A 12,956-nucleotide genomic window follows, 5' to 3' on the forward strand; every position below is an offset into this window, starting at 1 on the left:
TATCAGACAGATACATGGCCCGATGGACTCATCACCATTCAAATCTGTCCTATTTACACTTCCTTCCCACAGGTCAAGTTTCAAAGTTTCACTGTGTCCCTGGGAGTTCTGTGAAACAACAAATATTGACTGGGGACTTGTCTATCAGCACTGCGATTTTTAACCCTCATTCTGGGTTTGTCACTGGTCTCTCCGACAGGTCTCAGCAGAAGGACTGTGTCTCTGTCTGTCTCTGTAGTACTCAGGAGGGTCTGGCTCGGACACGCATGCTGGAGAACATGAGGCCCCTGCTGTTTGTCCTGGGCTTCCTGCTGCTACACCAGACCTGCTGCTATGAATTCATCGTGGAAGAATTAGACCCAGAGAAGGTTAGTCAGAGTTCCTGTTCCGCTGAGGTGATTTAGTTGAACTAGGTGGTAGAATGCTGTTGTTCTATACAACTATTTGGATTAAGGACATTGCTTCAAATGTTTTATTTTGTATGTCACTTCAATTGTTGTATGTTGATGTTATTTAAATGTGTGTTTTGTTTCATCAGTTAGGATTTGAGGATCAACATGGAAGACAAAGGGTGAGATGTTTTAGTTTGTTTAGTTATCTTTCTATCCGGTTGCTGAATATTTCATTTTCCAACTCCTTTTTGGCATTACGTACTGTGTGGGTCCCAATACAGGGTCAGCATTCTGTCACATTCTGAAGTGCAACACATATTAAGAACAGATTAAAATGACAGTGGTAATAACACATGATTAATTTGAGTGTTTTGTAGTAGTTCCACCCAGTCCTGAGCTGCTCATGTCTCTGTGTTTCCAGAGAGCAACACTGACCAGTGAGGAGGAGGAAGACTTTCAGGTGAATCCTGCTGTTTGTTATTCAACCTCCCCTATGTGACTGGGTTTAGTCTTATCTACTAATCAATGCTGCTGTTTGAACACTTTTCTGACTGACAGGTTATTGACTTCATTCTGACAGTTTTCAAATCCACTTTTCTGTTTTAAAGGGTGATTTTAACCCTAATAAATCCTCACACGCATGAAGGTTTTTTTTTAATCGAATTTGCTGTTTTGCTGTTTAATATTCAAGTCAACCAATTGTATAACACTAATTCTTAAGTGTGTGTGTGGCATGTGTAAGGTTGAACCCCAATCCAAACTGCAGATATCAGAATCCCTTCCATGTAGCTTTTGTGTATGTTACTGAGTTAGCAGATTCAGTGCTTGCGTACACAGTGTACTGCTATAGATCTAAAGCTCATAACTTTGGTCCCCGGGTGATGACATCAGAGGTCAGTCTCTCATGCTGTGTTGGCGCCCACAGGCCATCAAGGGTGATGACATCACAGTTAAAAGCTACAAGGTTGAGAGCCGGATCACGTCGCGCTTCGCCCACACCACGGTCAAAAGCTCCGTGGTCAATTCCGGGCCCAACGCCCAGAGCATCGGCTTCAACGTCCAAATCCCCAAAAGAGCTTTCATCACCAACTTCACCATGTGAGCACCCCAAGCATAAACCACAAAGCCTGGATCCACGAAACCAGTGGATCCAGACCCCTCCCCCTGTACACATGCATCAGACAGCTAACCTCCAGGCGCTAGCCGTCTTTCTAACGTCTCTGGCTTGTATGTCTGTACGACTCTTGTGTTGCAGGAATGTGAACGGGATCACCTTTATGGGCTCTGTGAAGGAGAAGGCTGTGGCACGCAACCTCTACGCCCAGGCCAGGGCCCGGGGGAAGGCCGCCGGCATCGTCAGGTACGTCCAGCCGCTCACAGAGCACTGCAGGCAGGGACGGAGCAATGGCTGTGTCCACCCATCCACCGAGCCATGATAATGTCTCCATCACCAGGAAAGGGGCGTGGTCAAGGCATGGTGGAGAAATGACTACGCCCTTCAAGAACGATCATGAATTAGCACATTTCCTCAAACAGTATACTTTGGTAGTTGCAGTGAGTAAACAGTGTGCTGGTTCTGCTGAATGACCACGTGACACCCCATCTACGCAGGACGGATTCTCAGGACATGGAGACGTTCAAGACCGAAGTACACGTCCCCTCTGGCAGCAAGATCGAGTTTGAGCTGCACTACCAGGAAATGATGCACAGGAAGCTGGGGTTCTACGAGCACACTCTGCACCTGCACCCTGGACGACTGGTTCCTCAGTTTCAGGTGGGTGAGGGACCTTTGGTGTGTCTGTGTGTGTGTGTGTGTGTGACAGGGCTTAAATACCTAAAGATGTTTCCCCATCACATCTCTGTCTGTACCAGGTTGATGTGTATATATTTGAGCCTAAAGGAATCGCCATGGTGGAGACACCCAGTACACTGGGAGAACACTTTGCAGGCATAACCAAAGTCACTTCATCAAAAGACAAGGTAACATCACACACAAAGCATGGGTTGTGCTTGTGGCTGCAACTAGGTCTCAGCACACGTCCTTTTGTGTCTTTGCTTGTTTTTTTGTTTTTGTTGTCAGTATTGTGTGTGTCCATGTTTGTATGTGTGTACATGTGTCCGTGTGTGTGTGTGTTCAGGTTCATGTGGTGTTCAAGCCCACGCTGCAGCAACAGAGGAAGTGTGAGAACTGCACCAGCAGTGCCATAGACGGCATCTTCACGGTCATGTATGACGTGGTGAGAGACAGCAATGCTGGAGAGCTCCAGGTATGACCCCAACTAAGTCACAAACGTACTCCTTTTTCAAACACAAAGACGTTCCGTGTTACGCTGATGATTACGCTCATGAATCATTATGGGTTTACGTTATTTTATATTTGTCTTCCAGGTCTCAGATGGGCACTTTGTCCATTTCTTTGCCCCCAAAAATCTCTCCCCCCTCCCTAAAAACATTGTGTTTGTCATCGACGTCAGTGGGTCCATGTGGGGTGTCAAGATGAAGCAGGTTTGAGATGATAACCATGGAAACACTGTCATGGCCCTTTGTACTTTGACTCATAAGTCACATCGGTCTGTCTGTCTTTTCCCCCTCCCCTTTTGCCTTTTGCTCTTACTGTTGAAGTTGTATATACAAAACAACACCCTCCTGTGGACATTAGCTAAAACTGCATTCAATTCCTCACCCTCTTCTCAGACAGTGGAGGCCATGCAGGCCATACTGGATGATATGACCATTGATGACCACTTTAGCATCATAGACTTCAACCATAATGTGAGATGCTGGAGCGAGGAGCTTGTTCAAGGCAGCACCATACAGGTGGACGAGGCTAAGAAGTACATCAGGAACATCAGACCCAACGGAGGTGAGAGAGAGATAGAGAGACAGAGATAGAAAGAGAGATAAAGAGATATAGAGACAGTGAGAGAAAGAGAGAGAGAGAGAGAGAGAGAGAGAGAGAGAGAGAGAGAGAGAGAGAGAGAGAGATAGATAGATAGATTGATAGAGAGAAAGACAGAGCAATGCGCCCTTGGGGGAAGAAAAAAAAACGGAGGTAAAAATGATTCACTCTGATGATGGGAGGAAGCAGGAAAAGAGGAGGGAGGTTGATTGTGTGTGAATGGCTGTCTGTGTCTCTGATTGGTTCTTGACGTCTGACCCCAGGCACCAACATCAACGAGGCCTTGCTCAAGGCAATCCAGATGTTGGTGAAAGCGTCCAATCAGGGCGTGATGGACCCTCGTTCTGTATCCATGATCATCTTGGTGTCTGATGGAGATCCCACCGTGGGTGAGATGGACACTGCACCTCACTTCCTGGAATCCTTTACCTTCTATACTGTACAGCTGGTATACTGGCACAAAGTTGGCACTTGTCATGACACACTGACTAGTAAAGTGGGCTTTGTCTTTGGCCATCTACAGCTTCTTTCTAACCCTATCCATGTGCTCTGAATGACCTATCATCTAACTATAACTCCCCCATCCCTCTCTCTCTGTTTGTAGGGGAGATCAAGCTGAGCACCATCCAGAAGAACGTGAAGCGCGTGATGAAGGACGAGTTCTCCCTCTTCTCATTGGGCATCGGCTTCGACGTGGACTACGACTTCCTGGAACGGATCGCCATGGAGAACAAGGGGATGGCTCAGAGGATCTACGCCAGCCACGATGCTTCTGAGCAGCTGAGGGTACGACAGGGGTGGAACACCGCCCTCTCTTCCCCTCCTCAACCACTGTCTCCCCAGGGGGCCTCCCCTGCTTTCTTACTATGCTATCTACTCTCCCCTCTCCTCAGTCTTCTTACAGGTCCACTTTCTCAATGTCTGCCATCTTCTCCACATCCTAGCATAGCCCTCTCTTGCTCACCCCTCTGTTCCTCCCCCCCACCCCTCTGTTCCTCCCTCCCCCCCCACCCCTCTGTTCCTCCATCCCCCCCCACCCCTCGGCTCCTCCTGCTCTCCTCGCCTCCAGAGCTTCTACAGCCAGGTGTCCTCACCCCTCCTGAGGAAGATCACCATCCAGTTTCAGCAGGAATCTGTCTCTGAAGTCACCCAGAACCACTTTGACAAGTTCTTCAGCGGCTCTGAGCTGGTGGTGGCAGGGAAGTTGCAGTCGTCCGATTCCTCCACACTGAAGAGCACCACCACTGCCTCTGCTGTGAGTACTACACGCACACACACGCACGCACACACGCACACGCACACACACACACAGATAGTCACAATCATGTACAAATACACACACCTACCCACACAAACACACAGCCAAACAGATACACACACGGATAAAGCATATCCCATGCATATACACTAGCATATACAGTTACCCACACACAGACAAACTTATTATGCGCCCTCTTGGTCCCTCCAGGCGCGTCTGGATCTATCCCTGGAGACAGAGGCAGACTGCCTGGAGCTAGACTCTATTCTGGCCCAGCAGCAGCACTCCTTCACAGGCTTTGCCAGGCAGATGTGGGCCTACATCACCGTAAACCAGCTACTGGCCGAGAGGTGAGCGAGAGTCGGAGCTTTGGTTAAGCATTGTTTACAGGATGAACTGGTGCTGAGTCTATGTTCCTATGTAGGTCTCTGGCACCTACAGCAGTCAAGAAGAGGAAGATCACCCAGAGGATCCTGGCTCTGGCTGTGGAGCACCAGTTTGTCACCCCGCTCACTGCCCTACTGGTGGAGAGTGATGAGGCCAAGGAGAGGCTGCTGGCAGATTCCCCCAAGGACCCCAAACAGGGCTGCTGTTCCGGTGCCTGATAACAATTCTGAGGGATTCATTGCTTCTTCTTTATTTTCATGTTTTTACCTTTAAGCTAACAAGCATGTGTGTGTGTGTCCAGTCACTCATGGGGTGACCCCTGTGCAGCTAGTTCACAGCCTACCACCCTGGGTCCAGATGAGCACAGTAGTACCCCCTAGCGCGTTGGAGAGACCCCTACCTGAACACATCACCATTGGTAACACCCCCCCCCCCCCCCTCACACACACACACACAACTTAATGCATGCATGTGTTGTGTATATTTACGTGAGTATCTATGACACAGTGGAGAATGATCCTCACTTCATCATCCACCTGCCCAAAAACAACATGGACGTCTGCTTCAACATCGATTCCCAGCCTGGACACATCCTCAACCTGGTGTCTGACCCCGGGACAGGTACCATTCTCATATACTACAACGGGTTTGTGTGTGTGTAGAAGGAAGAGGTCACATGACACACCACTGTTCTCCCATAGGTGTCCTGATAAACGCCCAGCTGGTTGGCTCCAAGAAGATGGATAAGAACAAACAGAAGACCTACTTTGGTACCATCTCAGTGTTGGACAGTCTTGAGGGCATTAGAGTCGAAGTTAGCACGGACCACATCATCCTGATAGATGGACAGAACAACCAAACCTTCACATGGGGCGCTACTGCCAACATCACACATGACAGGTACTCCATGACACCCACACCAACGGGTCCGACACAAGATGTGTAACTACACAAATGGTATACATGTGTATGTTTTAGGGTGAAGATTAGCGTTGTGAAAGACTCCCAGGTTACTGTGACCATCAACGAGAGCATCTCTGTCATGATGATGCTTCATCGTGTGTGGAAGAAACATCCGATTAATGTGGACTTCCTTGGACTCTACCTCCCCAACGACAACCAGTACTCCTCCCTGGCCCATGGTCTCATAGGTGGGCCTCCACGCTGGCTCTTTCACGACACAGGCCTGGAACATCATGTCCACGTCATGCTTCAAGAACCAAATCTTCTGACTGAACATTCTGTGTGTGTGTGTCCTCTCAGGTCAGTTTGCCCAAGAGCCTGCAGTGAAAGTGTACAACCTCCACCAGGGAGCTGACCTACGGAAGAAGGAAGCCACCATGGAGGTGAAGGGAAACAAGCTAGCTGTCACCAGGTAACACTCTGTCCTCTTACACACACACACGCCGTACTCATAATATGGAAACTGGGCACATAGCATTTATGAGGAATCTAACATAGGGGTTGTGTTGTGGTTTTAATGTGTGTGTGTGTGTAAAACAGGGGCTGGCAGAAAGACTACCGGCAGGATAGGAAGTATGGCTCAGATGTCTTCTGCTGGTTCATCCACAACAGTGGGAAAGGCTTCATCGACGGCCATTACACCAACTACATTGTCCCAGAGCTCGACAGCTTCCCCATCACTCTAAACAGCCAATAAGAGAGCTCACAGAGGGTCATGTGATCCTGGAGTTGTTACTTGAGTTATAACATGCAACAATGTACTACTTATATGTTCATAGTACAATTTATTTTTTTGATATCAAGAGACAATATTGCGAAGTTTGACAAATGTTCTGTCTAGAGAGAAAATTGAAAACTAACCAGTGTTTCAAATAATAGCAATAAGAGCAGTGTATCCGCTTCCTACAGGGTAAAAGGTGTTTCCAGCTAATAGTATAATGTATCAACTGTAAAACTGAAGAATATAGTAATGGTTGCCATAATTACAGAAATTACAAATCATGCACAACAATCCAAATGTCCCTAATTATGGTATCGACTAACTGAGAGGTTACTTGTGTTTATTCAAGAAAATTTATACATCATAATTATATAACACCTGAAAATAAAATAAAATAAAAACCAGACTGAATATCATTGATCTGCCTGACTTAGGTAAAAAACGTTGTCAGCTTCGGGAGCCTTCTGGAATATGTACAGACTGTGGGGAGCCCCGGGGGAGGGACTCTGACATGGTAGAGCCTCTCAGCCTATAGGCTGCAAGGAAGTGGGAGGGGCTGCACAGAGGTGGGAGGGGCTGCAAGGAGGTGGGAGGGGCTGCAAGGAGGTGGGAGGGGTTGCATGGAGGTGAGAGGGGTTTACAGGGTTACGGGTCAGGCTATTTTGGAGAAATCCTCGTAGGCGATTCCATCCACCTTCTTTCCTTTCATGCGACCCTGGTTCGGAAAAAGAAACATCCATGAATCATCCAATCCTCATTGAGAGACAGTTATGCATCGAAGCACAATATTCCAAATAAAGTTGAGACAGCCAACGCCATCTGGCAAACACTGATGGAGGATCAGACACAGTAGGGGCGTTAACACTCAGCGACCATTTTGTGTCTCTTACCGAGTCCAGTATGAGGCTGGCGCTGAACTTCTTCTCATCAATGGAGTCCAACAGAGCCTCTGTGGCTCTGTACGGCCCGTTCAGAATCAGAACCCGTTTACCTGCAGGACACAAGAGATGAGGATAGGATTGATAAGAGCTTTTTGATACATCTAGGCAGGTAGGCATAGACAACCCAAACAAGTCTAGAATACTATAAGAATCGTTTGTACATGGTGTCACCCCATGGTAAAAGGTTACCTGGCGCAGGGATGACGGTCTCCAGGTGACTCTGGTCCAGTTTAAGTTTGTCCCCAGAGTTGATCATCTTCACTATGGCTGTATATTTATCTTTCAGCTCCTAGCAACACAGAAAACACCAACGTTACTTCACAAACATACAAAGATGTTCTCAGCAAATCAGGAAAGCAAAGGTGTTACCATAATGACTCCTTTCTTCTTGTGGTACTTCTCCCCTAGTCTCTTGGTGACGATCTTGACCACAATCTCTTTGTGCAGCCAGTAGTCCATTCTGACAGATTTCTTCTTTTGCTCCTCCATCTGAACCCAACACGGCACAAAACAATCCAGCTGATTCTGATATACTATCCAGCAAAAACACAAACAGACATCTACACAGCATAACAATTGCATAAACTGGGTTATCTTTACTGTGGGTTCAGTCAGAAGGTCACAATACTGTACCTCCATAATCTCATCCAGAGCTGATTTCTTCTTCTTGTCTCTGGACTCTGAGCTGGAGGGCACATCTTTCCTCTTCCCAGAGGCTGCTGCTGCCTTTAGGGCACTAGGACCCAGGGCAGTGCTGATGGGACAACCAGAGAGTTAACTAACAAACAAAGACAGGCCTAGAGCTTCAAGCTTCTAGCAGTATTCTTATTCATCATGAGCTGGATTCAGCAGGCTTCGAACAAGCTATAGTACCTTGCTTTGGAAGGCCCAGCCACTGAAGCACATGCACCCTTTGCCAGGTTGAAGGCAACTGAAAAGAACATTAATGAAGAGCACAATTGTAGCACAGAGTGGACACATGAAAATGCTGTGTATCCTTTCTAGGGAATGTTTCTAATAGTTTCTAATAATAGAAAATAACATGCCTTTCTCTTCTTCACCCTCTCTCTTCAGCTCAGTGAATACAGGTTCTTCCTGGAAGAGAAAAAAATAAATCAGGAAACTTGCATTCTTCTTACCTTATTGAAATCCATCGTAAACTAGCCTCTGATCCATCTGACTAGGGCTAGGCTGTCTAGCAGGCATAACCCCATACCGTTTTGACATACCAGCAGGGAGTATACTAGGCCTCTAATGTCCTCCTGTGCAGAGGGGGGTACTCACCTCAGGCTCCTTGCCCTCTCGGCCTCTGCGGACCTGGTCTTCGATGAACTTGGCGCTGCGCTCCTCGTCATCCAGGTCCTGCTTCTTCTTCCTCTCCAGCTCCTCCTGGCGACGGATGGTCTCGGGGTCACGGTCGATGTACTGGACGTACCAGCCTTTCGGGGTCTCGTCTACCTTACAGTACCCTGGGAGCGAAACACAGTGACGTTAGTGACCACAGCTGCACACGCACAGTGCTTACGTACTGGCACACGCAAACATGATGCACTCTTTGGACAAAGTAGGAACTTACCTTCTTTCCCAAGCCACTTGGTGAAGTCTGTGAGTGTCTCCCATTGGGTGGAGTTCATATGGACGTGTTCCCTGTCACTGATGTACTCATTATAGACAATGTTGTTGTGCACACGCTTGGTACCTATATAGAAAGATAGAGATTGTTGATTGGTATCGTTACTTACCCATCAGTATATAATCAAGAATCACTTTTTTTTGTATTGATGAATGAGTACCAAAGCGTCTTCGGATCAGCTCCAGAAAGTCACTCTTGAACTCCCTAAGGATAAAACCGAAAACCATAAGAAGAGGACCTGTAGGCCTACTGTTTGAGACAACTCAAGGTATTGGTGCACGGTTGTATTTGATGTAGCAACACAAAGCAGGTCAGACTCACTCAGAGAAATAGTCCATAAACTGGTTTGGATCCTCTGAAGCCAGAAGAAGTTGTCTCTGGTGAGACTCCGACATGCAGTGACACTTGAAACCATTCTGTGGACAAGCAGGATTCAAATAAATATCTTAACAGTTATACGTAACAACTACAAATAAATGACTAGGTTGCCATTCCATTATTTATAGATAGCCTAAATGATCAACTTTATTATATGTTACAATTTCTTATATTTAAGTTTGCGTGCGTGTAGCAGTGGCACATTTTGCTTACCTCGTCTCGACATTGTTTCTGACACATCTGGCAATACCATCTCAATTTTTGCAAACCTTTGGCTTTAATCCGGTTGCCGATGGCTTTAGGGCTGAGAAAATCTGCTTTGCCCATCTTAAAACAAAGTGTTTACATAAAAAAGAAGAAAAACGTCGTAATAATATAAGTAAAAACTAAATAACCGACAACACGTTCGAAAATTGTTGTGTCCCTTCAATCTCCTAATCGTAATTTCCGTGTGTACTTCGTCATCATTTTACGTGTAGGCGTGAACATTGAATGAACGCGAGTTTTCGTTGAAGTTGTGCCATAATTTGCGCTTGCGCAGTCCTGTGTGTCTGACCTTCATAGAAGTAACCATGTTCGCCAGGACCAGCGCGTTGGTTTTCCTCCCACAATGGTAACCTTTTATTTTATGTATAACACACATTTGACAATGTAAACATTTGTGCACCCTTTTTATGATAAAGGTTTATAGCATATCTGTGAATCTGCTGTTAGATCATTCGGGTCATTCATTGCAAGGGCGTGCTAACTTGTAGGCCGCAGATTCCGAATGCGGCTATGCACTGTTCAGTTTAGTGAATGGCCAAGTTGAGTCGGCTTGCTACTATTGCTAGCTAAATTGACATTTGCTAGCATATGTGTCATTGTGGTTTCACAGTACTGTAGTATTGGGCACATTGTGTTCCTATACAAAATGTACACTGTTTGCATTTGTAATGCAGTCTGAAATGTCAAGTCAGTCAATACATGTTATAAACTGTTATATAATTTAATCCAGGCGTCGCAAACGAATCTGCTAAATCGCGTAGAAACGCCAGCTACTACTTAGCTAGCTGTTAGCTAACGTACCCCTGCCAGAGACAGCTAATCTCTAGCCTTAGCTTTTCGTAACATGTTTTGATTATGACTGTTTACATGTAGTTGCACATTTCCGAGTTTGAGAAGGCAGCAAAACAATATGTGGATTTGCAGCAATTATTACCAATGCATTGATCGATTGCTGTTCATTTGCAGTGGGCAGGTCAGGAACATGGCCACCTTGAAGGACAGTAAGTGTTTTGTCTGCACACTACCTCTTGTGTTAACCATACCATTGTGTTCTGCTGTAATGCAGAGTACAATACATCAATAGTATGTATATAAAGAAAATGTTTTTTTCATTTATTTTCATACAGTGAGAAAGTCAAATCTGCTACCTATGTAAATGTAGTCATTTATGTTTTCCATTTCTCTGTCAGTCACCATCAGGTTGAAGTCCATCAAGAACATCCAGAAGATCACCAAATCCATGAAGATGGTGGCCGCTGCCAAGTACGCCCGTGCTGAGCGACAGCTGAAGCCTGCCCGTGTCTACGGCACTGGTGCTGTCGGTACGTTCCTGGGACGTTTCTTTTACATTCTCCACAGTACATCAATGAATTGCGTTCGAAGGGGCTGCATTTGATGATGCACGAGCCTTCAGACAGATAGACATTCTACATTCCAAGCCCTGCATAGGTAACGGTAGTAATCGCTACTGAAAGACACGAGGCTACGTTGGTCCGATTGGTGGTTGGCGGTGCCACCGTCTGTATTTCTGTCATTTTGAATTGTCGTTGATGCCCTTGTATTTGTGCGTTCCTGTCAGCCCTGTACGAGAAGGCTGACATCAAAGCTCCCGAGGACAAGACGGGGAAGCACCTGATCATCGGCGTGTCGTCTGACCGCGGGCTCTGCGGTGCCATCCATTCCAACGTGGGCAAGGCCATCAAGAGCCAGATCGCCAGTCTGACCAGCACGGGCAAAGATGTGATGGTGGTCAACGTGGGAGACAAGCTCAGGGGCCTGCTGCAGAGGTAGCTGGTGGTTCTGTGGTGCTCTCCGACACAGGGCAGGAGATTCACCCGTTATGGTTTTCATTCCTTCGCTTTTATAAGTGTGTCTGCTTTAGCAGTCAGGAGTTCCTCCTATTTGTTCAGCAGTTCAAGTGGCCTCTGCACTTATTCTATTCAGCCGTTCTTCTATTCTGTTCATGCATTCCAGGGTTTCCCGCAGAAAATGTTAGTTAAGGTGGTAGGGTGGGGTTTGCCGTCAGACCGGGGGGGGGGAACCCTGCATTCAGACCAGTTGGTGGTGATACTCTTTTCTACCTCCCAGGACCCACAACAAGCACCTCCTCCTCAGCTGCAAGGAGGTGGGCCGCAAGCCCCCCACCTTCGCCGACGCTTCCATCATCGCGGCTGCGGTCCTCAACTGCGGCTACGAGTTCGACCAGGGTTCAGTTATCTTCAACAGATTCAGGTATTCAGGGGTTTCTCTAGTGAACAGACCCGTGTCGACCAAGTTCCCTCCGTCTCACCTGCCAGTAGGAGGGTTTAAAGGCTTTATGGGATATCACTTGCTTCAAATCCAGGCCCGGGAAGCGCTTCCAGTGTGGAGGCATGTCTGGTCTCACACAGCCAATGAGGGCTGCTGACCTTGTGACATGTCATGTGCCCCCTCCCACAGGTCTGTGATCTCATACAAGACGGATCAGAAGCCCCTGTATTCTGTGGACACCATTGCTAACGCAGGTATGGAGTTCATTCAAGGTCAAACGCACCCGCAGGCCCAACTGGTTTGAAAAGAAGCTAACATGACCCTCAGACCAGAGCAGGAGATGCTAACGGTGACGTCTGCTCTCCCTGCAGAGAGCATGGGCATCTATGATGACATTGACGCTGATGTGCTGAGAAACTACCAGGAGTTTGCCCTGGTCAACATTATCTACTATGGTCTGAAGGAGTCCACTACCAGTGAGCAGAGTGCCAGGATGACTGCCATGGACAGCGCCAGCAAGAATGCCTGTGAGACCGGCTTCCTCCTTCTCCTCCATCATCACTGGCTCTACTTGTGTCTCTAAACAGACGATCCGTTTGGATTCGTCGTCTGCTAATGCCACACGTTCATTGGTCAACATCCTGAATATTCTGTTTTTGTGTCTCTGCCGCTGAAGCTGAGATGATTGACAAGCTGACCCTGACCTTCAACCGTACCAGACAGGCTGTCATCACCAAGGAGCTCATTGAGATCATCTCTGGCGCTGCTGCTCTGTAAGTCCTGCCCTCTTCTCTCCCGCTCGCTTCTCTCTCAGCACAATGACCTTACAACGATCCCACTTTTGCAGTCACCCCACTCTACAAACAC

At 47.2% G+C, this 12,956-nt stretch overlaps 3 protein-coding genes across 10 annotated transcripts in view; 2 read left to right on the forward strand and 1 right to left on the reverse strand.

Moving 5' to 3' along the window:
* The first annotated feature begins 151 nt into the window (after nucleotides 1-151).
* itih2 (inter-alpha-trypsin inhibitor heavy chain 2) lies at nucleotides 152-7,036 on the forward strand. The gene is made up of 21 exons (XM_062483059.1): nucleotides 152-368; nucleotides 539-571; nucleotides 814-852; nucleotides 1,318-1,490; nucleotides 1,648-1,752; nucleotides 2,004-2,166; nucleotides 2,265-2,372; nucleotides 2,531-2,659; nucleotides 2,781-2,897; nucleotides 3,087-3,255; nucleotides 3,555-3,680; nucleotides 3,896-4,077; nucleotides 4,361-4,546; nucleotides 4,760-4,899; nucleotides 4,974-5,146; nucleotides 5,238-5,354; nucleotides 5,444-5,557; nucleotides 5,638-5,836; nucleotides 5,915-6,087; nucleotides 6,200-6,311; nucleotides 6,440-7,036. The coding sequence occupies exons 1-21, from the start codon at nucleotides 267-269 to the stop codon at nucleotides 6,594-6,596; spliced, it is 2,817 nt and encodes a 938-aa protein (XP_062339043.1). The 5' UTR covers nucleotides 152-266; the 3' UTR covers nucleotides 6,597-7,036.
* kin (Kin17 DNA and RNA binding protein) lies at nucleotides 6,944-10,018 on the reverse strand. 4 transcript variants are annotated; one of them, XR_009932555.1, is made up of 13 exons: nucleotides 9,786-10,018; nucleotides 9,516-9,610; nucleotides 9,355-9,398; nucleotides 9,138-9,260; nucleotides 8,846-9,030; nucleotides 8,608-8,656; nucleotides 8,435-8,492; nucleotides 8,195-8,315; nucleotides 7,931-8,050; nucleotides 7,751-7,850; nucleotides 7,511-7,611; nucleotides 7,207-7,335; nucleotides 6,944-7,166 (listed from the first exon to the last, which is right to left on the reverse strand). XR_009932555.1 is itself a non-coding variant. In XM_062483104.1 (13 exons), exons 1-12 carry the CDS (start codon nucleotides 9,897-9,899, stop codon nucleotides 7,273-7,275), a joined length of 1,173 nt encoding a protein of 390 aa, XP_062339088.1. In that variant the 5' UTR covers nucleotides 9,900-10,018; the 3' UTR covers nucleotides 6,944-7,186; nucleotides 7,247-7,272. The 4 variants fall into 4 exon arrangements, 3 of the variants coding, with proteins under 3 accessions (XP_062339088.1, XP_062339089.1, XP_062339087.1); XM_062483104.1 differs by having other exon boundaries at nucleotides 6,944-7,186; nucleotides 7,247-7,335; XM_062483105.1 differs by having other exon boundaries at nucleotides 7,227-7,335.
* Nucleotides 10,019-10,057: 39 nt separating this feature from the next.
* The window catches only part of atp5f1c (ATP synthase F1 subunit gamma), a 165,184-nt gene continuing 162,285 nt past the window's right edge, over nucleotides 10,058-12,956 (forward strand). For 3 of the 5 annotated variants that reach the window (XM_062483117.1, XM_062483119.1, XM_062483116.1), the window contains exons 1-8: nucleotides 10,058-10,185; nucleotides 10,806-10,840; nucleotides 11,030-11,161; nucleotides 11,419-11,626; nucleotides 11,928-12,071; nucleotides 12,279-12,343; nucleotides 12,461-12,616; nucleotides 12,766-12,862. In XM_062483117.1, coding sequence (XP_062339101.1) covers nucleotides 10,145-10,185; nucleotides 10,806-10,840; nucleotides 11,030-11,161; nucleotides 11,419-11,626; nucleotides 11,928-12,071; nucleotides 12,279-12,343; nucleotides 12,461-12,616; nucleotides 12,766-12,862 — 878 coding nt within the window. In that variant the 5' untranslated portion in view covers nucleotides 10,058-10,144. Of the gene's footprint in view, nucleotides 10,186-10,805; nucleotides 10,841-11,029; nucleotides 11,162-11,418; nucleotides 11,627-11,927; nucleotides 12,072-12,278; nucleotides 12,344-12,460; nucleotides 12,617-12,765; nucleotides 12,867-12,956 lie in introns of those variants that run through there. The other 2 variants (XM_062483120.1, XM_062483118.1) reach the window with 2 other exon arrangements.

This window comes from Osmerus eperlanus, chromosome 17 (genome assembly GCF_963692335.1).
Source record: "Osmerus eperlanus chromosome 17, fOsmEpe2.1, whole genome shotgun sequence".
Lineage (NCBI taxonomy): Eukaryota > Metazoa > Chordata > Actinopteri > Osmeriformes > Osmeridae > Osmerus > Osmerus eperlanus.

Bases quoted from the DNA above. Each gene is read 5' to 3' on its own strand.
- itih2 (XM_062483059.1), top strand. From the start codon at position 267: ATGCTGGAGAACATGAGGCCCCTGCTGTTTGTCCTGGGCTTCCTGCTG. The intron at 1,753-2,003 runs GTACGTCCAGCC...CCATCTACGCAG, and splicing joins AAGGCCGCCGGCATCGTCAG to GACGGATTCTCAGGACATGG. The intron at 5,355-5,443 runs GTAACACCCCCC...TCTATGACACAG, and splicing joins ACCTGAACACATCACCATTG to TGGAGAATGATCCTCACTTC.
- kin (XM_062483104.1), bottom strand. From the start codon at position 9,899: ATGGGCAAAGCAGATTTTCTCAGCCCTAAAGCCATCGGCAACCGGATT. The intron at 8,657-8,845 runs GTGAGTACCCCC...TTTCTCTTCCAG, and splicing joins GAGAGGGCAAGGAGCCTGAG to GAAGAACCTGTATTCACTGA. The intron at 8,051-8,194 runs GTACAGTATTGT...TGTTGGGTTCAG, and splicing joins CTCTGGATGAGATTATGGAG to ATGGAGGAGCAAAAGAAGAA.